Here is a 25,500-nt window from a genome sequence, read left to right as displayed (position 1 = left end):
CCCCCGCTTCTGCCGTCTGCCCCCCTCCTCTTTTCACTGAAGGTCGGTGACTCCCGTTCTGCTGAATCTGCTAAACGCAGACGATGGAGAGACAAAGTGAGAGAGAGGGGGAGAGAGAGAGATGGGGAGGGAGAGAGGGATGAATGGGGAGAGAGCAGGAGAAAACCGGTGACCCAGCTCCCACAGACAGCCGTATAGCAGGCGCAGAGTGACAGGTGTCGTCTCGCTCTTCCCTCTGTCTCGTGCTCGTGTGTTGATCTGGAGTTTATCGTTCCATGTCACGTTTCAAGGTTGCCCTCAACGCGGCCACGAGGAGGTGCCCTCGAGGGGCGTTTCCGAGCCGCATCTCACCCGCCGGCAGGATGGAGCTACGGTGATTGCTGCTGGCACTAGTGCCTGCCCAAGGAGCCCTCCAGCTGGGGAAGGGGCTAAATCTAGCCTGCGGTCCCACTGAGGCCTGTGTGGTCTACATACACCAGTGACACGCTGCTGCATTTAGAACAATGGGCTGGAGAACTAGATCAACTGGCAGGGAACGGTCATCCCAGTGCAGGGGGGGGGGGGGGGGGGGGGGGGTGGTAAGCACAGCTGTGGTCCAGGGAGCAACTCAGCGTCAAGTCACTTGACTGATATCAGCAGCTTGGGTTGAACTGCAGGCTTTAGTTTTTCCAGACCCAACCAGCAAGCCACATTAATTTTAACCTGAACTGTTCAGGCATTCAGCCTCAACCTTTACATGAGAGGGGGGTGATGCCGAAACGTGAAGGTGGGCCTCCTGAAAAAATGCCCCCCGGCCACAGTGTTTCAGCCAGTAGAGCCGGCCAGCGGAGCGGTACCTCCATACAGCCAGCAGCCCCTGTGACTGCGCAACACGTCACCAACAGTCAATGCGAAATGGATCCATCATGGAGTCCCACTGGGCATCCGACAGCTAAAACACAAATTAGCAGGACACCAGCGAGCATCGATTGCTCTGCTGGAGGACGGGTGTGGAAATGTCACCCAGGTCTCTACTCTTCCTCCTCCTCCTCCTCCTCATTATCATTACCTTCAACTTGTGGTTTGTGATCTTCTTTAGGGTGGCTTTCATTTGTAAGGACTGGTGGATGTATGAAGCATAATTTCAGAATCTGTGGTGAGCTTTAAGCGAGGAAAAGAACAGTCCACACACAAACAAACACACACACACACACACACACACACACACACACACACACACACACACACACACACACACACACACACTTCTCCCTCTCCCTCTCTCTTTCTTCATGTCCCATGCACACATGAGCAACACTTCATTTAATTGCAGCCTATAAGACTGACTGAGGGCATTTTAGGAGGGGGGTGTTTTTTGTGATACACCCTCAGTTCTATTTGCCACAATTGGCTTTTTCTTAGCAGACGTATCTGAGAGACCCATCACTCTGCCCAGCTATGGTCATTGCAGCAAAGGGACAGTATTTGTGAGTGTAAACACATAACATGGAATTTTGTAGATGCTTTGTATTTCTGCCCGCCTGGAGGAACCAGTTGGGGTCCCTACGCCTGTTATAACTGGTGGAACAGTTGGGGTCCCTACGCCTGTTATAACTGGTGGAACAGTTGGGGTCCCTACGCCTGTTATAACTGCAGGAACAGTTGGGGTCCCTACGCCTGTTATAACTGCTGGAATAGTTGGGGTCCCTATGCCTGTTATAACTGGTGGAACAGTTGGGATGTGTGCACCCATTATAGCTGGAGAGGCGCGTGTGCCTGCAGCCTGCTGAGTAAAGCACTGCAGAACTAGCCAAACATGCAGAGCAGCTGAGTTTAATGCTGAAGTAGGGTGTAATGCAGGCCCAGAGGAGCGTGGGTAATTGCCTTTCTGTTTTATGGGGTGGAGTCAAATGTCAAACGATTGTTTTTGAACAGCAGCGGATGGGCGTTCTGGACACCACACCAAAAGTTCCAGAAATTTCAGAGCTTCTGCGTCTTTCGCTCTCACCCTCTCTCGTTCTCTCTCTCTCTCTCTCTCTCACACACACACACACACACACACACACACACACACACACACACACACACCAGATATTGGAAATGAAACTTTTTGAGTTCAAAGTTCAAAATGTTAAATCAAAGTCAGAATCAGATGGTTTGTTTCATGGAAAAATTACGTCTTCAAACAGACTGTTATAACCATTTAGCAATTTGATGTGTGTGTGTGGAAAAAGTGAGCATACGTGTTTGTGAAAGTATTGATCGTGTATCCATAATTCCTCTGAGAGGGGTAATTGAGGGCTTTTTATATAATCTTTCATATCAAGCAGGTCAGGTGTTCAGATCTAGATCTCAGACCAAAGGCACCATCCAATTAATAAACTTCCACTGTTCCCTGAAGCAATAAACATAGTATTTCCCTAAATATTCTTTGGAGGACAAGAAAACACATTATTATTATTATTGTTTGTTTCTTTGTTCGTTATCATTAATTTCAGAAGATGTGTTAATAGAATTGATTCTGAAACATAAATTGAACATAAAGGAAAGAGCTCTGGGATATTCTATTGTACATGTTCTGTATTAGGAAACACCTTTCGATTAAACGTCTCTCTTGATATTTAATGTCGGTGAATTAGGTGTTTAATTCAATTATATGGGGTACTAATATTTAATTGCCATCCTCCTAAAAGTAATTAGACCACTACTAATATTTATTGATTGCCACAGCTGCAGAAAGAGTTATTTGCTGTAGCAATAATTTATGCAGTGGTTTTTTTTTTCATTTTTTTTTTACACCATATTACCATGAGAACTAATCACTGGACATATTACACATTCTTTGTAATGCTCTCCTGGTCAATGTGGACACAGTGTATACTGTAGAGTATACTGGGACTGCAGGTTGCATTGCAGTCATGGTCAGCCACACTCTGACCAACACCCTTTACACTCTTTCTCTCTTTCTCTTTCTCTCTCTCGCTCTCTCTCTCTCTCTCTCTTCTTCTCTCTCTTTCTCTCTATCTCACTTCCTCTCTCTCTTTCTAAAGCCGTGAGCTTCAGGAATCAATGCCGTGATTAAGAAAGAGGCATAGAGGGAGGGGGTGTGCTCGGCTAGAGTCAGCACTCTGTCTCTTCACCAGCACCCTCCCCCTCTCCTCCTCCTCCCTACCTCTCTCTCTCCTCCCTCCCTCTCCTCATCCCTCCCTCTCTGCTCAACTCTCACGCTCTTCCCCATAAGAGACAATTTTGCGTTCTATTGCTTTTTCCCTTTATCATGACCTAATCCGAAGGGCCCTTTATTTCCTTACACGCTACTTTAGATCACATTAACTTTCGAAGGGTCAAGCAGCAGTAGTGTGTCTCTCCTACGTCATCCACCGCCTCCGTCTGCATCCTTTACATTCATTCCCACTTGCAGAGCAAGTTAATGATCAGCAACCTTAAGTGACATTGTAAGAAATCGTAAGTAAGGACCTTATTAGATATGGGTGCTCTGTATACTAAGGTCTTGCCCATTAAAATGGAAAGGGCCCAGTAGGTATTTTGCGATTGTTAGTAGTCGCCCTCTACTGGCCGTATCCTGAAACTGCAGGTTGAGAACGTGGCAGCAGGTGCGTATCGCTGAGCTGATAACGTATCATCACAGTCGAACGCCTCTAAATTTAACAAGCTAAAACGAGTGCAAAACTGACCGTTTGCTTAAGCTCTATATTTATATCCTGGATAGGGTCACATTCTAGGAAAGACTGATAAACAGAGGTGGGAAGATAAAAGAAAAGGCAGATATTTTTGTGTGTATGTGTGTGAGCACCTATGTGATTGTAAATTTGCATATTCCATTTTCTTCAAAAATGTGTTTTTTTTACATATATATGAGCCCTGGCTGAAGCTCAACTCTCCATTCTTCTTCTCCGTTCATCCCTCATTCACACTTTCATGTATTTTCTGGGGGTTCCTCACTTACTTCTGGGGTCCCTCTAGTGGATATTGAGCAGGATGTAGGTCCCCAGACCTGCGGTGTCAGACTGGAGTGGGTTGAAGGAGAACAGGGTAAGGAGGGTTCCCCTGTGCTGCCTGTGTTTAATCACGCTTTCCTTCCCTCTGTGGATTTTAAAGTAAGAGATGATATTGTTCTCTTCGTGTGTATGTTGCCTTTCTGCTGACGTGAATCGCTTTTCATAAATACAAACGGAAATGTTTTGTTATCCTTATATTTGACACGCATGCTTTGTGTGCACACATCTGCGTGCGTGTGGGTTCGCATACGTGCCTGCGTGTACGAGCATGTGCTCGTCTGTGCGAGCGTGCGCTTGTGCGTGTGTGAGCGTGTGCTCGTGCGTGCCAGAGTGTGTCCGCATCTGTGCATCGACTCATTCCCTATGCTCGGTAGGAAGGTTTCCATTAGAGAGAAAAGTACATATACATCACAATAGGAGGGCTTGTGTGTCCTGCTGCATTCTGAGGGGAGTGCCTGCAGTGGAGACCTTTTTACAACAGCCCAGAAATCACTGCAGCAAACCACCATTACATGCCACTTCAGCAATACGCCTTCAGAATTCCTGCACCAAGCAACACATTGACCTTTAATACATTAACCTGCATTTTCATTACCTGCATTTCATTTAGGATAGTCTTCAGTAATGGGTGATGTTCTCCTGTAATGGACACTGACTAGTTAGCAAAACCGGGTTTGAACAATATTAAGAACTGCAGTGTTCATTCTTTCAAGTGTACCAGTGAGATGTAACCTATTCTTAATATGTCTAGACTTCTAAGCTAATTCGTTTCATTGCAGTTAAACAACAAGGCACGAATGACAGAATGCACAATATCAAATTTAACATGGTTTTTCATCCATACAGACTGAATCCTGCAGGAATCACAGTCCTTTCTATATGTAATGTAATAAATCCCTCGCTTCAGAGGATCATGAGTAACTGGACAAATGAACATTACATGTCATGTTACAACAGTACAACCGTCATGTTACAACATTACAACCGTCATGTTACAACATTACAACCATCATATCAGTATAACCGTCATGTTACAACATTACAAGTATCATGCTATATCAGTATAACCGTCATGTTACAACATTACAACCATCATGTTACAACATTACAACCATCATGTTACAACATTACAACCATAATATCAGTATAACCGTCATGTTACAACATTACAAGTATCATGCTATATCAGTATAACCGTCATGTTACAACATTACAACCATCATGTTATATCAGTATAACCGTCGTTAGAACATTACAAGCATCATGTTACAACAGTACAACCATCATGTTACATTACAAATGTCATGTTACCACATTACATCCGCCATGTTGCAATATTACAACTGTCACCTCCCTGACACTGCCCTGCCCAGACTGAACTGCACTCATTTTCAGGTCCTGGTTATCTGAGGGTCTCTTGATAATCTGTCTTGTCTTCAGTACGTGATCCTTCAGTAAGTGAGCACGTTCAGCAGAGTGCAGGTGACTGGCTCGCCCAGTCTCTTTAACCCTGAAACGCTCCACAGCTGCATGGGTGGCACGAGCACTGCTGATGGCATCATGGCATCCTGTACACAGGAATCACATAGAGTACACTGCACATACACTATATGAACACCTTTCAATGGCACAAAACAACACGAGTGATTGAGAGTCAGAGAAAGAGAATGAAAGAGAGACAGAGAGCGAGAACGAGACAGAATGAGAGAGCGAGAGAGGAAAAGATGATGAGAGAGAAAGAGAATGAGAGACAGAATGTGTGTGTGTGTGAGTGTGTGTGTGTGAGAGAGAGAGAGAGAGAGAGAGAGAGAGATTTTTGTGAACGCCAGGTAGATTGTAGCCTGTGACTGCAGACAAGCCAAAGTGCAGTGCAGATATTTTTTCTACCCTTGGATTGCCCTAATTATACAGCACATTGATTTTACAATGCATCCATGGATTGATTAGTGATGCCTCCCCCTTGCGGCCCCCTCCTCACGTAGCATAGCACTCTGGCACTTTTTGATGTCTTGCAATCAAAGCATCCATGCCCACTTCAGCTCAGACCCCCACACCCTCAGCACCCTTTCTCTCTGGTATATGAGGTAATGAACAAGAAGGAGAGCAAGAAGGAAGAAAGATGAAAAGCTCTTTAGCGCCCCCTTTAAGGGGAGGGAGGGGTGCGGCGAGATCAATGCCTGTGGGTGGAGACGCAGGCAAAAGCAAACGAGATGAAGAATGCGCTTAAAAATCAATTACACAGTAAATATGACACGAGTCAGGCGTGAGGGCCCCGGGGGAACTTGGGGAAATAAAGTCCCTGCCTCTGCCTGAGTTAATCTGCTCTCTATGAATAAATTACTCTTTTCACGAGAGGGACATTAAAAATAGGGGAGCGCGTGTAGCGCCACTGTGCCCGCTCTGCGTCCCCCGGTGTCGGTGTCATTTATTAATTTGTTTATTCATTTTCGGTTTTGCTGAGGGAGGCGAAGTAGTGTGAACGCGCGCGCAAGAGAACAAGGACGCGCAGCTCGTAATCACGGAGTTCGCGCCGTTTTCCATCAGACCTTTTGAGGCCACGTGGCACTTAATTAACTTCTGCGTTCGCCGCGCTACGCACGAGCGCACAGGTAAACGCAAGGACACGCGCGAGCCCAGGCCCACGCGGTGGACAAACGCGCCTCGCCAGCCCTCTAATGAACGCTTTAGTTGAACGAACAGGGCCTCGTCGTCTTCCCAAGTCCCAGCCGCCCGTGAAATGAGCGCCTTTGCCCCACCGTGAGGGCCGAATGGCAGGGCGCGCGCTAAGCACATTTTCAGCGGCAGGCTAATTAAACCTCTACAGAATAAGCGGAGCCCTATTAGCGCTGCAGAGCGGCTCCCATTAATAGCCTAAAGCAACGCGGATCGATGCCCGTCATTACCATGCGAGCCTTTTCTCGCTAAGTAAATGCTTAAAATACAGTATGCAATAACTTGGAGCTGTTTATTTTCACTGATAAGCGTTTTTTATCATTATTTGACCTTGCACAACGATTCATTTTTTTTCTTGAGCCGGTTCTAGTAGTTCCTTCATATGGTGGCGATGCTATCCGTTTTCATACTTGATCTCCAGCTTTGTCTTGCGATTTTCCAGCTTTGTCTTGCGATGGTGATATGACTTGTGATATGAAGTCGTTGCTTGATCGACCACGTTCGGCTAACAGATATCAAGCGGTAATGCTTCCCGACTCTTGTAAGATCGAAGAACTTTAGTTTCTTCATTTATAGTGTGTAAGACACATCTTAGACACATCCTGTACTGGTCCCACCTGTAGCATACAGAAGCTATTATGCCCATTAAAAATAGAGCAATCCACAGACTTACTGTTTGGCTCGGTTAGCTTATTTCACCCCAAAACTGGAAATGTTTCAAATGGACAGTTTAAATTTGATGGTGTGTCATGTAGGTTGGTGAATGAATCAAATGGAAACACTAAGTTGATGTGGTATGAGGAAGCGTGTCGCTCCTTCTGTCCACCAAAGCACCCACACAGCACACAGCCTCGCTACGAGCTGCTTAGCGTCCAATAATAGCCTATAATTCAGTGGAGGTGATTTGATGGTGTGTCATGTAGGTTGGTGAATGAATCAAATGGAAACACTAAGTTGATGTGGTATGAGGAAGCGTGTCGCTCCTTCTGTCCACCAAAGCGTCCACACAGCACACAGCCTCGCTACGAGCTGCTTAGCGTCCAATAATAGCTTATAATTCAGTGGAGGTGATTTGATGAAAAAGGCTTGTTGGGTTATTTAGTGAAGTGCTGGCTAATATAATTTTGGAGACTTAGCTAAGCACTCTAATGGCCTCTGTCAGCACGAGAGAGAGAGAGAGAGTAATTAATGGCACACACAGGGTAAATACTGTAAGTCCTCCATCTAGTGGTTCATGAAGGGTATTGTCTGTGGAAATATATTTCTGTGGTAATATAATGCAGAGATGTGTAAATCAGCGTTATCACTGTTTAATTACTCTTGTTTCTGGCTGTCTGTGGAACATTATTCTCAGTTCAATATTTAGTTTGAACAGTAACTAGAAATATTGTAGCTACCAAAGCTAAAAACTCCCCAAGCGTTCTCCACAACCCTCTTTTTGGAATACACCACAAACACCATTGGATCATAGATATTGTAAATATTGCTTAGTCATAGTAGTGATCATATTTTTAGACTAGTTGTTCTGAAGGCAATCATAAGGCAAATTATTGTATCCATATGTATTTTGCGCAGTAACACCGTTGTTTTTAACCGTCAAACGTTCATTTTCTTAATATAATATTGAACGTGTCTAGCCTGTATATTCCCGGCCTATTACCGAGAGGCGCGAAGGCGTCACGTTCTTATTCTACAAGGCGCCATTCTTAATGATTATCGATTAGTATTGTAATTGATATTGTATTGACGAATTATATCGATTTGGCCTTTAAAGTACTGCAGCCTAACTACAGTAGTACTGTACGACATTATAAAGTTGTGTATTCCATTTAATTATGCATTTATGCATTTTCATATAAGAAATCATTTGACCAGTGAAAATGAGAATTGTGCGCGGCTTGTGGACAAGTCTTCTGGTAGCCTAAACAAAATAGAAACTCATTATGATATAATTATGTAATTCATAATGTATTTTGTTTTTAAAGTATCCAAATCAAACAAACAAAATAATAATAATACAGCAACGAGCAGTATCTTCGATTTTTCTCGAAACTGCGACAATTGAAAAAAAATTAGGATGGCATGAGCAACTTGTGAATATTTTTGTTTAATTTGTGCAGTTACTATAGATTGATGTGACAATGTTTTGACAGTTATCGATAGCATCGGTAACAGCAATAATAATAACGATGATAATAATAAATCATAGTAATTCGTCAAAAATAATAATAATATGACAAGTTGACCAGTTGGCAGCACAGTATGTTGTGTTTTCCCATCTAATTGTTTCTAAATAAATGTTTCTGACTTCCTCAGTTAGCAACTAATCTTTGCATACATTTGCCACGGAGAAAAATAAACAAATTAAAAAAAGAGGTGAAAGTGGTACTCATTTCAGATCTTCCTCTTACGCCTTACGTCTGTTAGGCCTTAATAGTAATATTATTTAAATGACATTTTGCTTAATGTCGATAACATCAGAATTAGCCAATTTTACACCGATTTAGTGCCACGTTTGATAATGATTAATTGACGTTACACAAAAAGGTGAAGTACGTCACCTATAAATTAAAGCGTGTGAAAGTGAATGAGAGAAGCTTGAAAGCAACTCACAAAGCGGCAATAAAGTCAAAGACACGTTTCATCTTAAAGTCGGCGATAGTATACCTTAACGTTTAGCATTTTTGAACTTTTTCAACGTCCGTGCCTGGTGAGTTCATGATTACTCTTTAACACGTGTTCTGAAGGTGAGATTGAACCATTTAACTTCGTTTAGTTTAGCATAATGAATGGATGTCTAAATAACTTGCTACCTCAGCACAATGAGAAAAAAAGACCTGTATAATCCAATTTATACGTAGTTAAATTGCAGACATTCCAATGAATAAAGCGATCAATTGAACGTTTAAAGTTAGATTGTGCATTTTAGTATTTAGTATGCAAATACAGTATAAGAATATTTGTGACAAATATCTAAGCTTTAAAAAATGTTCAGTTGTTTTGTTTGTAGCATGTGTTGTGTTAATAGTTCAGCATTTTCAGCTATATAGACTTGAGATTGTTTAGTTTTCCAAGAGTTGGTGGAGGGGGTGGGTTACTGTGTGTGTGTGTGTGTGTGTGTGTGTGTGTGTGTGTGTGTGTGTGTGTGTGTGTGTGTGTGTGAGTTGATAACGGATAAGAATTGTCATTCCTCAGCGTTATTAGTAAGGTAAAGCTGATTGGGGCAATAACTCTTGTGTAACTCCTTTGCTAATGATTGGAAAGATAGTCAGCAAATAAATCAAATTCCAAATGTGCCTCTCACACACTCCGTGTAGGCCCCAGTGTGGAACAGACCTGAAACTCTCTCACACACTCTGTGTAGGCGCCAGTGTCGAACAGACCTGAAACTCTCTCACACACTCCCTGAAGGCCCCAGTGTGGAACAGACCTGAAACTCTCTCACACACTCCCTGAAGGCCCCAGTGTGGAACAGACCTGAAACTCTCTCACACACTCCGTGTAGGCCCCAGTATCAAACACACCTCCATCACTCTCACACACTGTACACCCTGTTGCAGATCAAAACAGGCCAGCCTACATCTACATCTCTCTTGTGGATTATATCAGATTGAATCAAGAGACTAACAGGCAGGTATAGATTATTGCACAGCTTTTTGGTGTTGCAATGCTACAAGGCTGGTGTACTTCAGATTCCCTCTCCAATGTGTGTATTTGAGTGCATTTACGTGTATTTTTTTTTTTAACACCTGAGCATTCCACAGCGCTTACAGCTGTGAGTCAGCAGAATAGCGTGTGTGACGAGAGGCGTTTACATTAGATAGACGATCCAGTGTGATAACACACGTGCTCTGCTCAGCTAATCTCAGCACAGCTGTCTGTGGCTGTGTTGGAATAGACCTGTACGTACACGTTGTGAGAATATTGTGCTTACAAAGGTTCATGAAGCAGGCCTGAAGCTGTTCCTATCTATATGTGATCCACAGAGAGGTGAAGGTTTTCCTGTGAGTGTTGGGGTGTGTGGGGGCTGCAAGGTTTAATTTGCTTACTAATACAGATGATCCTACGAGTCAAAACATAATTGGGTCTCAGTATGATTTCATTATAGTACTTTGTATTTTAATTTTGATTGCTTAGATGCCCATCATTTCGTCATGAATCCAGCACCTCTAATCACCTCAACTTAATCAACTGTCAAAAATTACTGAAGTATAAAACTTCTGACTTATGGAATAAGTGGCCCATATCAGTGTATGGACCCCGTAAATCTGTTTGGGTTAGCACTCATAATACACTTAGGCTAAACTTATAATGCCTTTAAATGTATCTTTGAAATACTGGTTGAAATGACAACAGTGTTCAGTGTTGAACTTTGCTTTCTCTTCCTTCTAGCTGCTAGTGTGGACTATTCCCAGATGAAGCTGCTCACCATGGCGATGCTATCACACAAGCTCCTTACATCCCATCGGTCTGAAGTTCTCCAGATAACATGAACACAAGACACCCACATGAAGAAAGGCACAAGAAAGAGCACAGGGAGGATGTGGAGGTTCTTAGAGGACTCTTTGTGCAGTGTATCTTTTCATTTTTACATGTTAACAGAAGAGATTTATCTATGGTCATGAAATATATATATATATATATATATATATATATATATATATATATATATATATATATATATATATATATATATATATATATATATATATATATATATATATATATATATGACTGGTGTGACTCAGCTGTTTATTTGTATTCCATTGCAGTCCTTCACTGTGAAAGTGAAATTAAATCTGATCTGATTAAAGGTGGAACCCATTTTATTGCACTGACCAAAACAGCAAAGCAAAATGTAAATGTGCCGTATTTTGTCAATTGTGATTTTTACATCGCAATCGAAATTTGTCCTCTGGTTTTAACCCATCTGTGCAGTTAGAACACACACAAACACACTAGTGATTACTAGGGGGCTGTGGATCACACGTGCCCAGAGCGGTGGGCAGCCCTAGCCCGGCGCCCGGGGAGCAGTTGGGGTTAGGTGCCTTGCTCAAGGGCACCTCAATCATGGCTTCAGGTCTGGGAATTGAACCCACAACTCTCCGGTCACAAGACCAGTTCCCTACCACCAGGCTATGACTGCCCCCAAAATCAATTCAAAATCATTGAACAATTCACAGAACGAAGAGATTCAAAACAAATATGTTTAATAATCAGTTTAAAATATGAAGAAATACAAAACTTAAAGGAAGCATTAGTGTAATTGTAACTTTATGTAAGTCAGCCTGTGTCTCAATCCCCCCTCCAATCTTTCACTCTCCCTCTCTCTCTCCCTCTCTCTCTTTCTCTCCCTCCGTCTCCCTCATACACACTCTTACTGCTCTCTTACTGTTCACTGTAACTGACAAAGCTCTCAAAGGTTAGTGACCAAAGGATACTTACCATGATCAATAAGCTCATCAGTGACTCAACCACACACACATACACACACAGACACACACACACACACACACACACACACAGGTGTGTTTTTCCAATAGCTGCCCCAGTCCCAACCTTCTGTAAATAAGTAGTTTATTAGTGGTGAGCAGTTGGCCCTTTGACAGCTGCTTGTAGAGCTTTGCTAATGCGTACACGTGTATGTGTGTGTATGTGTGTGTGTGTGTGTGTGTGTGTGTGTGTGTGTGTGTGTGTGTGTGTGTGTGTGTGTGTGTGTGTGTGTGTGTGTGTGTGTGTGTGTGTGTGTGAGTGCGTGTGTGAGTGTGGTTGGAGTAAATGAAGTGTGTAAATGGGCTTTTTATGGTTTCAAAAGGGGTGATATTTTACACCCTATTTAACTTTTCATTGCTGCTGCCCACATCACAGAAAACCACTTAATCTTTACCAAAACGTGGTCCAGTAAAACTAAAAGAACATGGGAAGCAGTTTCTAAGCAACATTCTGATGCTGTGGCAGATCAAGCAGCTGGTTCCCAGCGTTCATTATACGTTCTCCAACCTGTGGTTCTGTTGTGGCAGTTCATACACACACTACCAAAACCCATCTGCCAGATCCCACCCTGCCAGATCCACAAGCACAGTCCAGAACCAAAAGCATCATCACCGTGCCTGTTCAGCCACCAGTCGTAGACTTTCAGACTGCTTTATGCAATAAAACAATAACGTCACAAACGTGCTTGTCTTTATCGCTTGTTTATAATAATCCAAGGGCCTTGAGCACATGGCATGGTGTGCTGAGGAACCTCACTTTGATATGGTTTAAACATCTAGGTATGCCAACATCTAGAGCAGCCCCAGAACCATCCAACCCCCACACGTCAACGAAATGCTCCAATTTCTGCCAGACCTCCTCGGCTCAAGAGAAAACAAAGAACGAGGTGGCGTCGTGGGGTTTCAGTCACAGTTAAAGGAGTCATAGATATCTTATGCCGTATCTGTTCTGACATCCGGATCGCTCTGGCTTATCTCCCGCGCGGTTCTGTGTGCGGTTGCACTGAGAGGTGTGGGGAGAGAGCTGCTATTGGACGGAGCTGGACGGTGTGGCTGAAGGAGCAGTGTTGGGCCTGGGTTAAATGATTGTCGGGTTTAACCTGTACACTTGCAATCAGGTTAGACACTGTCCACGCCCGGGTTCAATATCGTGGAAAGACGCTGCACGAGCTCGGTGTTCACTGAGCTGCCCACGCACGAATAAACACACCCACACGTGCTATTTCACCTCTCCACATTTTGCATTCCTGCAACACTTTCTTTATGCTTGTCTGTGTATGTGTGTGCAAGATTTTAGGCATGTTATTAAAAAGCTAGGTCAAGCAAATAGCACTCTGTAGACCCACCTCTCCTGTGTGTGTGTGTGTGTGTGTGTGTGTGTGTGTGTGTGTGTGTGTGTGTGTGTGTGTGTGTGTGTGTGTGTGTGTGTGTGTGTGTGTGTGTGTGTGTGTGTGTGTGTCTGCTGTCACTTGTGGCACACCTGTCTGCCACTGACTCCCCTGCCAATGCCCTCGGTCTGCCCAGCCCCACCCTGCTGAACCAAGGGGGTGTCCCGTCTCTCCATACGCCCCTGCTGGAGACACAGGTCCTACAGTATGTTAGGACTGTCACAATTCCTGAAGTCACTCTTGGCCACATAGTAAAGACCAATTGTAATCAGCATCTCCTCTGCCAAGAACAACACAGTATGCTCGTAAAACATGCACTATGAACCTAAGAACCAGCCTGTCTGAGCAGCGTCCATCACACACACACACACACACACACACGAGTGTTGTAACTACAGACTGGCCTCACAGCTGCGGTAAGCTCCTTCAGTTCAGTATCAAAGCCCCTGTATGCTGTCTGACTGTTGACTCTTATTCGCAGACAGAGAGATAAAAGTGTTTGGTTGTATACCAATTGTACCACCTGATGTGTTGTTCGCCTGCTTTTACATAAAGACGAAGTAGCTGTGGCTGGTGGAGTCTGTACATACCGAGCGTGAGGATGGAAAACCTTGGAGGAGGTGGGACCGTGTGTCCGGTCATGGGCAGCGAGAGCTTCCCAGCTCTCAGTGTTCCTTGCTCTGCGTGCACTTTCAGTCAGCTTTAGGTGTTGCGCTTTGTGCATTATTCCCAGAGTGGTGAAGTCATCATTTCCATGCATACACACACACACACACACACACACACGATGATGTGGATTGGGCTCCTTAATTTACCTCCTGACAGCCGACGTTAGTGTTCTATAGGAAAACAAATATGAAGGGTATTTAAATGTTGTGTGTGTGTGTGTGTGTGTGTGTGTGTGTGTGTGTGTGTGTGTGTGTGTGCTTGCATGTTTAAGTGTGTGTGTATGTCATATTTATATATTTGTGCAAGTGTGTGTGCACATGTTTATATCTGCGTGTGTGTGTGTGTGTGTGTGTGTGTGTGTGTATATGTGTGTGTGTGTGTGTGTGTGTGTGTGTGTGTGTGTGTGTGTATATGTGTGTGTGTGTGTGTGTGTGTGTGTGTGTGTGTGTGTGTGTGTCTGCTGTGCCCCAGTGCAGAAGCAGAGATAGGGAGTGAGGGGGTGAGAACGGAGGAGATAGGGCCACGGCAGACAGGCAGACAGGAGCCAGCCCTCCGCTCAGCCAGATTAGCCTGACTCCAGCAACGCATTCCCCAGCCTGCACCGGCCTCTCCACGATGCACCACTGGACTCCTGGAATACACCACACACACTGGGGGGGTTGGGGGGGGGGGTGGTACTGCAGACTATAGGAGAAAAAGTGCAGGCAAGACCAAAGATTAGGATGATAGTAACGATGGTCCCTTATAAATGCCCAGGACATACGCAAGAAGAACGTTGTTACGTCATACATAAGTTACGTCGCATTCATTATCGGAGAATATGTCTCGATACCAGAGTGTGACCTGTGCCTTCATCGTTATGTCAAGGCGTTTTTACTGTAATCAACAGCAACCAAATCATGGCCATGCAATCTTATAAAGATACAAACAGAGCGTCATAGAAATCACAGTGTGAACCCTTAATCTCAAACGTGCATCCACATCATCTAAGACTCACAAACCCCAGTGAAGCAATTTCACCAAAATAAACGAGGTTATGTATGAAACTAGTGGCAGAATTCCCCAAACACTCCAGGACAACGACTCACAAACAGTAAAGATCTCAAATTCATCATTTGGCGTCAAAAGCCAAGGCATACAGTGACATAAATCAGTCTGAGAGACTGTGAACACATTGAAAAGTTTAGCATGTTATCCTTCAGACTTTTTAAAAGTAGAAGATAACTAACCACACAGACCTAATTTGCCTACACTGTAACACTATGGGAATTTTGACAATAATATGTATAACTGCTGCAGGCCTAAAAATGGTTAGACAATTTAGGAAAGACAGAACATTTCTTGAAATATACATAAGTTTTATTAATGGGATTTAGAATACAGCGATAGCACTTTGTATGTTATTTACTTAACCAGAGACTGACCGGAGAGGCGCGCGCTGTCTACCCCCTCTCGCGGTGGCGTGGAGCGTCTTGATGGACATCGTAATGAGACTCGGAGAAGGTCTCTGGAGACACCTCATTCATAAGCACTGGATCACCAACTCACTCCTGAAAGACCATTACACAGCGCCTTAACCCCAGCGTTTGGTAGCCTGTGAAATGTAGAGGTTAAGATACCATCCCAACACGCATTCAGGGAACGATCACGATTATGTTAATATCACAATGTTTAAGTAAATGGTTCAAAGACATGTTGCAAAATATCTTCTATAATATTTAGTTTGCTAGATATAATAATTGCGCTCCCTACCCAATAACACACACCGTTAATCGTAGGCTATTAACCTTGTTATTTACCTGTGATAATACAATCTTAGCAGCATAAATGCATATATTGAGACCAACACAAATTTTATAAAATAAAATGATAAGTTTAATTTATTAACCTACTAGTTATAGTCTAATCGTAGTAAATGTATTTCACTTTCATTGATTCATTTCAGGTGTCTCCAGTTAAGATATGTCTTCGTAGTGAAGGCCCATCTTGTGTCTTATCGCCAACCTAATATGACATATCTTTATCTTAACAGCCAAAGAATTATGATTCACAAATACAGGTTTGTGTACTGAGAAGATAGAGTAGCTGTTTAACGATAATTAATTGATCTGCTCCTCAATTCAATTGAATAAATGAATAGACTGGATTTAAAAATCGTTTCCCCTTCAGTTGTTATTAGAATTATCGTTTTGTCTGATTAGGCACATACGTACATAATTTCAAATTAATGTGTATTTTGTTGGTTTGAAGAGTGACGTTATTAACCTCAGCATCAGTGACCGCTGGGTAGTTTTGCAATGAAGTGCTCATCAGTAATTTGCAATTAAAGTTTTCATCAGATTCTGTAAGAGTTTTCCCCGTTTCTCAATATTATTCCCATCACCAAATAAAAACACGCAAATATTACTATAACACACAAACCTTCGTGCGCGCTCACACACACAGACACACACGCATAACATCAGACAAAGAAAAATTATTATTAGGATTTTCTGTTCGTTTCTGGATCATTAATTCGAATTCTTGGCGTGTCTTAAAATGTTTTAAGATGCCCAAGTCTTCCTCTATTATTTTGGTAGTTCGCCGTGAAATCTGGTATTTTTTTATTATTCCTTGAAATAATTTATTTTTTACATTTAACAAGTTTTATTATTATTATTATTATTATTATTATTATTATTATTATTATTATTATTATTATGCTTGGCTATATTTATTCCTATATGTATTTCGATCTGTATATATTCAGATTTAGAAAACTTTATTCATCCCCGGGGGGCAATTGAGGAAATATATTTGCATGTGCCTGATATCGCACACTTTTATTGTGAAGGTCTGTTACCTTGTTAATCCCTTAAATAATTATAACTGGCCAATGATTGTGTGCACTAGTTCGTATTATGACAAATGTGTATCCCGAATATAATAATAGGTGACAGTTGTGTCTAAGCATCAACAATCAAGCTTTGTTTTTCAATGCGAACAAGGTCTGAAGAGTTTGGCACGTCTGTGGTGATTGAATCGTTGACAAAACGCGTCCTTGATTAAAAGAAGTGTTGAATATTAACTGTGACCTGAACCCGCAGATTGTTTCGGCCTTCGCGGTGATCAAACACTCGATGGCAGTGCCGGGCAGACACTGTGTGGTCAATCGTGCTCTCAAAGCGCTTAGTGCGCGACACGTTTACAGGTCACACAATTATTTAACAATCTCGTTTATCTCCAAAATATCGATAATCTCTCCAACGTGTCCGAAAGAAAATTCACGTTCACATTTTGTCTTGCAGGAAATACATATAAAATAAGTGTCACTTAAATATATCCGTTCATTTAAAGTGTAAAACATCAATCTTAATCTAATGAAATAGTGTTTTATGTGCAGTTATCCGGGGATATAGAATTGTCGTCACAAGATAACCTTAAATTTATAATAAATATAACAGCACCAGCTTACAAAAGTGGATGTGCCTAAATATTTATTTGTTTGTATCTAAACTATCATCAACATTTTTTTCAAAGTTAAAACTCAAACAGTATACCAATAAGATAACAATATCTCCCACTGAGTACTACGAGCTAGGTGATTATTGTTGCATTTTCATGGTAAGCTTCTGCTCGTCTCTCTTATCTGCTTGCTGCATTTATAGTGAACTCATCCAGATTTAACTGGCCATAAAACCTGTCCTGTGTCTCTCGTTGGAAAGCCCAGATTATTTTACTGCAACGTTTTATTTTACAAGACAGGTAAATTAACCCCCTGACATAATAATAGAATCGGCAGTGCGCGAATTAGTCAATTATTTGCGTTTAAATAAACCGAGCTTGTAAGAAAATTGTAATTTTCCCGACTCTTTTCGCTAATGCATTTAAAACGTTGTTTGTTTTTGTTATTTTTGATTATTTACATCTGAACTGTCCCCCGATCAATCAGATTTAAACGTTAACTTTTGCTACTAAAAGCAAAGTTCGAGACACTGCAAATTCAGCAAAGGCAGGTTTCTCAGGTAGATTCCAGGCACAGCTGGTCGTGGCCCTCCTACCCACCACATACCCCCTCTGCCCCAGCCCTCCTCCCCACCACACTGCTATACCCCCGCTGCCCCAGCCCTCCTGCAGCCCGCCTCTCCTCCACGGCTCCTACCTATGGAGGGCGTCACGTGGTCCCGCTGTTACAAATAACTCGAAGTAAAGTAAAGACCGAATCAGAGAACAGTTATATGAGGCATTATCGCCCTCCGCAGCTATCTCCTGATACCGAGCAGGCACGGTGACAAGTCGCAACACACAAGGAAAGCGCACAACCTTGCCTTTTAACTAAGCCTCCTCTAGATTTATTTGGTTTTAACGATATATTACCTTGGGCTAAGAAGAGACCAGAGAGAAGGGGAAGCTTCATCGGAGCTGCTACTCAATCAAGTCACTTGGAAACCAGGGATACTAACTTTATCACCGACCGTCCTTATCTGGTGAGATAATACAACGAGTGCTCTTAGATGAAACTGCATTAGCATTGTGCATACAGCTATCAATGGTTTTTTTTTTGTGATCTGCGTTTCCAATGATAAAATATATGTATCAGAGATATCGTTACGATTTGATTATCTATTATGTTTTCGATTTGGTCCCTCTCGACTCTCTATTGGTGACACGGTTGTTGTCTAGATTGTTCTGGAATGGCCGGAATCGTGGTTCATTCTTAATGTCTGTGCACAAAGATACGAGTGCTCATTAATGTCGTTTTCATAGACTATCAATCAAAACTCTGCAGATAAAATGATCGAAAAGGCTAAGGTTGTGATTTGTCCAAGGTGATTTTAGATAGGCATATTTAGTGTGTGCACTGTGATCCTTTTAAACTCACGTTGGTAGTATTGTTATATTTATCACCCCGTTTGGTAATAACCCCTAATTAATGTAAAAGATGTGAAATAACAGATCACCTCGGCATGTGATCTTGTTTATTATGAACAACTGAAACCACCCCACCCCAGATTTCACCTGCTAATGTTTTCAATTTTTATATAATACGATTGAGCATAGTAAGGCTGTTTGAAATATAGAGACCATAGTTTTATTCTTCTCTCCGTTTGTCGTCAGGAAGGTGTTCAAGAATCTAATGAACGGAAGACTTTGGACGAAACTTCACTTACATTGACAACTGCACTGAGATTATTTCTCCCCCGGAGTGTGTAGATTTTTGTGCTCAGAATGTACTCGAGTTTGGCCTTATCCTCCAACCCTTCCCCTTACGCCCACGACACCGGGAACTACATCCATCCGTCGGCGAGCTCACCTGTCTACGTGCCCACCACCCGCGTACCGGCCATGCTGCCTTACCTACAGACCTGCGAATCCGCCCATCAGACCCACGGCCTTGGAAACCACCACGCCTGGCCCCAAAGTGGCGCGGACAGCACTTCGTTCAATCCGGGCAGTCCGCATCCTCCTCCCGGCTTTTCTTACACTCACAGTCCGCCCGTAAGCAGCAGCACTGGCAGGGACCCGACCTACCAGAACCCGCTCGTGTTGGGCAACAGTGGACGGGCCGAGCAGTACGGAGGCGCCTTGGTGCGCTCGGTCAGCGGATCCTACTCCAGTCCTTACGCCGCCTACATGAGTCCGGACATGGCCTCCTCCTGGACGCCCAGCCATTTCGATGGTGGCATGATCAGTTTTCAAGGGCGACAAGGAGCTTTAACCGGAAGAAGGTCCAGTCTAGGTGCGTATGTGGACTAAATCGCAGAATTGAACAGGATAATAAAGGGATCATCCCGTTCTTCAATCCTTTTTTCTACAAACAAGTTTAAAGTACAACTTTTGAGCATTCTTACTCGGAATAAAATATAATTTCATTTTAATCGATAACATAAAAACAGACATTTAATCATCTTTAATTGTATTACGAGTTTGTAGTACAACGACAACACATTGGCTAACAATAACGACGTGCTGTAATGTGATGCTTAAATCCCTCTTTCAAGTCCACATGGAAGAATGGTTGGAATGGAAGGGAGGAGTCTCGTTTGATACTATGATCTCACAATTTATAGCATAAGTGTTTAAAGAAATTTAATGGAAGCCTGGGGATTAGGTTTGAACTTTCTCCTTAGCCAAACAGAAGACATCCATTCAATTTGTGCCAGTCTGCTGTTAGACTGTCATGGCAAAGCATTCTTTTCTATCAAAGCCAGAATTAATACACATCCTTAAATAGACGGCACTTCTAATACACTACTGACGCTAATCTTCTCAACGTTGACGTCGTTTGTGTGTGAATTGATGAAAGCGCAAAAATGCAGGCTTCTGAGTGCTATGAATCACCAGCTTTAATGCTATTGTCACCCTACTTAGACTTACCTAAACAGGCAATTAACGAATCATTGTCTGATACACAAAACGCAGTGTAGCACCAGTGAAAATACACCAGGATATAGCTTACTTTCGCACTTTTTCTCTTACTAAAATATATGCCTTTTATTTAATTAATACACAACTTTCCATAACAGTATACTGGCCTCATATATTTTGAGATAATACTATCTATGCGAACATGGGCTATACATTTTCCATAGTAAGTTTCACGTATAACTAGTAGCCTACACTTTTTCACATTTGCAATAAAAAACTCGGCCTTAAATTAGGCCTCGAATTATTAATAGCTATGTCATACTGTTTATTATTATCATTATTATATTTGTGTTATTATTAAAACAATATAATAATAATAATAATAATAATAATAATAATAATAATAATAATAATAATAATAATAATGCCCTGCATCTCTAATCTATTCTTTGGAATTACAGCGATGAATTTTAGCAGGGCGTCGCGTGTCATTCGCTTGATTGATTGGAGACCCCTGGATCTTTAACACTGATAAGAGCCCCATTGACATTCCCCCCGTCTAAGGCCCGTGGCCTGCCAGACGCCCTAATAGACACTTCAGTCTCCCTGAGCGGTCCTGTATTGATACTTCTGCGTCTCATCTTCGTCTCACCGCCGCGCGCGCCTGCTGTTCCACCTCACTGATGCCAAAGCACACGCGCCATCTTGATATTTTACTAACCATGGATGCACCCCCTCCCCAAAAAAGCCCAATTATCATAATATTAGTACAATGTTCCTCGATAAGCACATTTTCGTATTTATAAAAAATAAATGTTATTTGTGTACATTAATTGCGTTTTAATAGCACGTAAGCAAAGATAGTTAAAATATCGGAGTTTCATAAAACATCTGATATATCCTCCCTTAATCAAAGAGGCATTATTAGAGTTAATAATGTTTTTATGTTATCGAAAAGGGGGATACACCTATCTAAAACCCATTATTAGCACGATACTTTGGCTTCTCTTTTTATTAATGACTGTTAAAAACTAATTGAAACCAGAATAAAACGAAAAAAAGCTGTTTAAATCAATCTCTGTCCATCTGTCTTCAGATATGCTTGAGGAGCTGCCGGGTGAAGGGCGCGAGTGTGTGAACTGCGGTTCTATATCCACCCCACTGTGGAGGCGAGACGGAACCGGCCATTACCTGTGTAACGCCTGTGGCCTATATCACAAGATGAACGGAATCAACCGTCCTCTAATAAAACCACAAAAACGCCTGGTAAGCGCTTTTTTGACAGAAAAAAAAAATTAAATACAAATTCAACGTACATAAATGTAATGTTCAAATTTATTTATGCAAAAAGAAGATAAGAACTGTTCAAGGCATCGTCTAATAAACATAGCTGGAGATCTTTAGATTTGTAAAGGGAAATAGACGATGCTTTATGTGGAAGGCAAAAGCTGTGGCGAGAAAGGAAGAGGAGAGGTTATCTCAGCCAACTCTAACCGAAGGTCGTTAAGCTAGAGAGACCTTCACTGCTGTCTAGTTTCCCAAGGAGTCAGTCTCTCTCTCTCTCTCTCTCTCTCTCTCTCTCTCTCTCTCTCTCTCTCTCTCTCTCTCTCTCTCTCTCTCTCTCTCTCTCTCTCTCTCTCTCTCTCTCTCTCTCTCCACAGCTGCTGTGAATTAGCACACCCTTTCCATTTTGTTTTTATTTGCCGTTCGGTGGCCTTGTCCTTGGGTCCTTGAGTCACTCCGTTTTTAGAACCAACTCAAAACTCAGCAAAGCTGCTACTGTCTCAGGCTGTTTCACTGCGCGCCAGCATTCTTATGCACAGTATACTGTACCACACACACGTATGATTTCAGCTCCAGAATTAATGAAAGTACGCCTTCCTTAGCCATTTTACGTCCCCTTTTCCCCCACACTTGAAAATATGCTTAAAACAGGGGAAATGAATTCGTGCTACAATTGCAGTACGTGGCCTACTTACGCGTATGCGTGCAATTACTTGTTACTTAATTAGCAGAGTTTGCAAATAAATTCGTGGGAACAACGTAGCACAAGCAGATGACGTTCAGGATGTCAGAATTTCATTGTATAACGTGGCATCGCACGCGCGTTTCTGAAGGTCATTCTCCGGTTAACTTTTCTTGGCCGTTATCCAGCTCTCCGTTGCTATTCTGTTGCAGCATTCGCTTGACATCATTTTCCTACGCGCAATTACCGCTAACCTCTCTTGTTTTTTCATTAAAACCTGCCAGTGTTTTTTTGCGGTCTGTATTAACCCCTCCTGTCTTCGGGGTGTGTCTGCAGCAGACGACGTCTCGGCGAGCCGGTTTGTGTTGCACTAACTGCCATACCAGTACCACGACACTATGGAGGAGAAACGCCGAGGGAGAGCCCGTGTGCAATGCTTGTGGTCTCTACATGAAGCTTCATGGGGTTAGTGCTCTAGGGCTTTGTGTGTTGTTGTTGGCATAGTGTGTGTGTGTGTGTGTGTGTGTGTGTGTGTTTGTCTATGTGATAGGTAGGGAGCGGTCCATTTTTGGTAAAAGGGGCGGGGCACAGCTCTGTTAACTTATATTTCCAGCTTTTCTGTAGAAATCCCGTCATTGCATGACCTCTGAGCCTGTGTCACAGATATTGCTGTGGAACAACAGAACCTGGATTCTATCCTTCTCCTAGCTACCTTGTAATCATGTGCAAAATGAACCACACCCATCTTTTCTTCCCCTCAAGAATTGCTAAACACTTTCAGTTTTATGTAATCTACAAAATAGAATAGATAACCAGTGTAATCTTGTGAAGTTTAAATGTCACTTTGGTCTCACTTTTAGACATCAAACTAATTTTAGACATCAAACTAAAGGGACACATCCGTCTTCTTGTTGTCTGTCAGGTGCCTAGGCCACTAGCCATGAAGAAAGAAAGCATTCAGACAAGGAAACGCAAACCTAAGATGCACAAAACCAAAGCGTCATCAGGTAAGTTCTGCCTGCTCTCCCTCCGCGGCCCACTCCACTGCAGCGCGGCATGCTGGGAAATCTTCGGCCTGGTCCTGAGGAGACATCTGGCGTCACACTCTGTGTGTGTGCTTTAATGCGTGTTCCTGTCTTCCCGTGTTTACCTTGTGCACTAGTGGTTTTATTTATTTATTTATTTTTAACAATCACTTTGACACTATAATCCGTATGCTGAAGTGTGAGCCGGGAGGATATAGAGCACTGATGCCTGATGAGCGTGACGTTTTGATGAGCGGGGAGCTAGGTTGTTAATTCATGTAATACAGTAAAGATGAGAGAACAGGGTGAACTAGAGGGAGTGGTTTATGGGTGAGAAATACAGGGAAGCTAAAATGATGGAGATATCACCTGTATCACTACAACTATTTCCAGTGCGGTTTTGGTTTGGGAGTTGAGCACAGGCCAATGGTAACACTGAAAGCTAATGATTATTTTTTTTTGTACTATAGGTTCCTCCGTGCCAGGCGCTACCTCTCCCAGCTCACAGGCCATTTCAGAGAACGCTTCCACGATAAAGAGTGAACCCTCCATTGCAGCGTCACCATTTGCTGGTCAGACTGTTGTCTCGGTCACACAGGTACATTGTTACTGTCCTGTAACCAGGTGGGCATTCCAGGTTTTAGAAAGTAAAAGTCCTTCCCAGGATTTTATTCAAGCTTGCTGGATTTTCTAATTAGAGGCAGGTAAAATTAGTAGAATCAACACAATCCAGGAAGCCTGAGCAAAATCCTGGTGAGAATTTTTTATTTCCTGAACCTGGAATGCTTGAACCACTTCTGCCTGTAACCCAGTTAGAACTGAAAAGTAATGGCATTAACACCTATTAATAAAGACATTCGCAGATACGGGCAACTCTTGAAAAGACTGAACAGCCACTGAATAAAGATTTTTTTTCCCCCAGTAAGGGCTATTGAGAGCAATTTTGCTGATATTAGCTCGCATTGTAGAATAAAGTAAGTTGTTATAAGGTTGACTGGGGTTTGTCCTAAGCTTTTTGCAGTGTATAATCAATTCTGGAAGTTAAACCTGGCATAATAGCTGAAGGTTTACTACAACGTGTCATAGGCCAAACTAATTTCTGTCTGTCTTTGTCAGGCCTCAACACATCTGGGCAGCACAAGCTCTGGTCCTGTGGACATCAAATATGAGGACTACACCTTTTCCCCCACGGCCATCGGGCCACAGACGCCCTGGTGTGCCTTGACACAAGCGTGACGTGATCACACTTTAAAACAAACAATGAAAAACACCCCAAGTGCAATCTAGCAGAAAGACTTTTGACGAGAACTACCTATTCCATTGCCGGCTTTTGACGTACAAAACCAGCACGGGCGACCCTCGACGGGTGGGTGGAGGGCACGTTCAGCCATAGTGTAACCAGTGCTACCGTGCACTTTGGTGTAGTGCACAGTGTATTTGTGATGTCATACAAGTTTGTGGTTGTGGCGTTTCACGAAGATAAGCGAGTGACGATTCGTCAAACTGTTGTTTTTTAAACAAACAATCAGAAGACCATAAAAGTAAAAAAAAAAAACAACAAAAAATAAAGTGCACAAGTTCTTTTGTAAACTTCTGAACATTCATTTCTCAACAGATGATTGTGAATGCTTATTTATGTTGAGATTTAAATAGTCTGGACACACAAAGCTATCTAGTGATTTATGTGTTTTATGGTCATAAAGACTTTGGGGACATTTGATGACACGTACTGTTTTTAGACTGTTAAACGTTTCTTTAAGGCTTTTCGTTTCCTTATTGCCTCTAATGATTTGAAGTGCTATTAGTAGTCTGTCCAGTAATCTCAAGTGCAATGACAAAACATTAAGAAACTTTTGAAATGGGGCACAACTATTAATTATTTTCATATTTGTTTGTCCAAATATATTAACCCTAATTTTATTTTACTGTGTTTTGTTGATA

General features: G+C 42.5%; 1 protein-coding gene and 1 long non-coding RNA gene across 4 annotated transcripts; one reads left to right on the top strand and one right to left on the bottom strand.

Annotated features, from left to right (window-relative positions):
• Positions 1–4,923: 4,923 nt before the first annotated feature.
• Positions 4,924–20,305, bottom strand: LOC143484911 (uncharacterized). Of its 2 annotated transcripts, XR_013122739.1 has the most exons (4): positions 19,558–20,305; positions 14,142–15,770; positions 13,644–13,733; positions 4,924–5,566 (listed from the first exon to the last, which is right to left on the bottom strand). It is a non-coding gene; the product is annotated as an uncharacterized LOC143484911 (long non-coding RNA). The 2 variants fall into 2 exon arrangements; XR_013122740.1 differs by lacking the exon at positions 13,644–13,733 and having other exon boundaries at positions 19,558–20,303.
• On the top strand, positions 18,395–25,128 carry gata5 (GATA binding protein 5). Of its 2 annotated transcripts, none has more exons than XM_076983968.1 (7): positions 18,395–18,686; positions 19,322–19,939; positions 21,665–21,834; positions 22,871–22,999; positions 23,457–23,541; positions 24,030–24,157; positions 24,676–25,128. In XM_076983968.1, exons 2-7 carry the CDS (start codon positions 19,429–19,431, stop codon positions 24,793–24,795), a joined length of 1,143 nt encoding a protein of 380 aa, XP_076840083.1. In that variant the 5' UTR covers positions 18,395–18,686; positions 19,322–19,428; the 3' UTR covers positions 24,796–25,128. The 2 variants fall into 2 exon arrangements, with proteins under 2 accessions (XP_076840083.1, XP_076840082.1); XM_076983967.1 differs by having other exon boundaries at positions 18,396–18,686; positions 19,318–19,939.
• The last annotated feature ends 372 nt before the right edge of the window (positions 25,129–25,500 follow it).

Source organism: Brachyhypopomus gauderio, chromosome 21 (assembly GCF_052324685.1).
Source record: "Brachyhypopomus gauderio isolate BG-103 chromosome 21, BGAUD_0.2, whole genome shotgun sequence".
NCBI lineage: Eukaryota > Metazoa > Chordata > Actinopteri > Gymnotiformes > Hypopomidae > Brachyhypopomus > Brachyhypopomus gauderio.
This window is presented reverse-complemented; position numbering and strand designations above follow the sequence as displayed.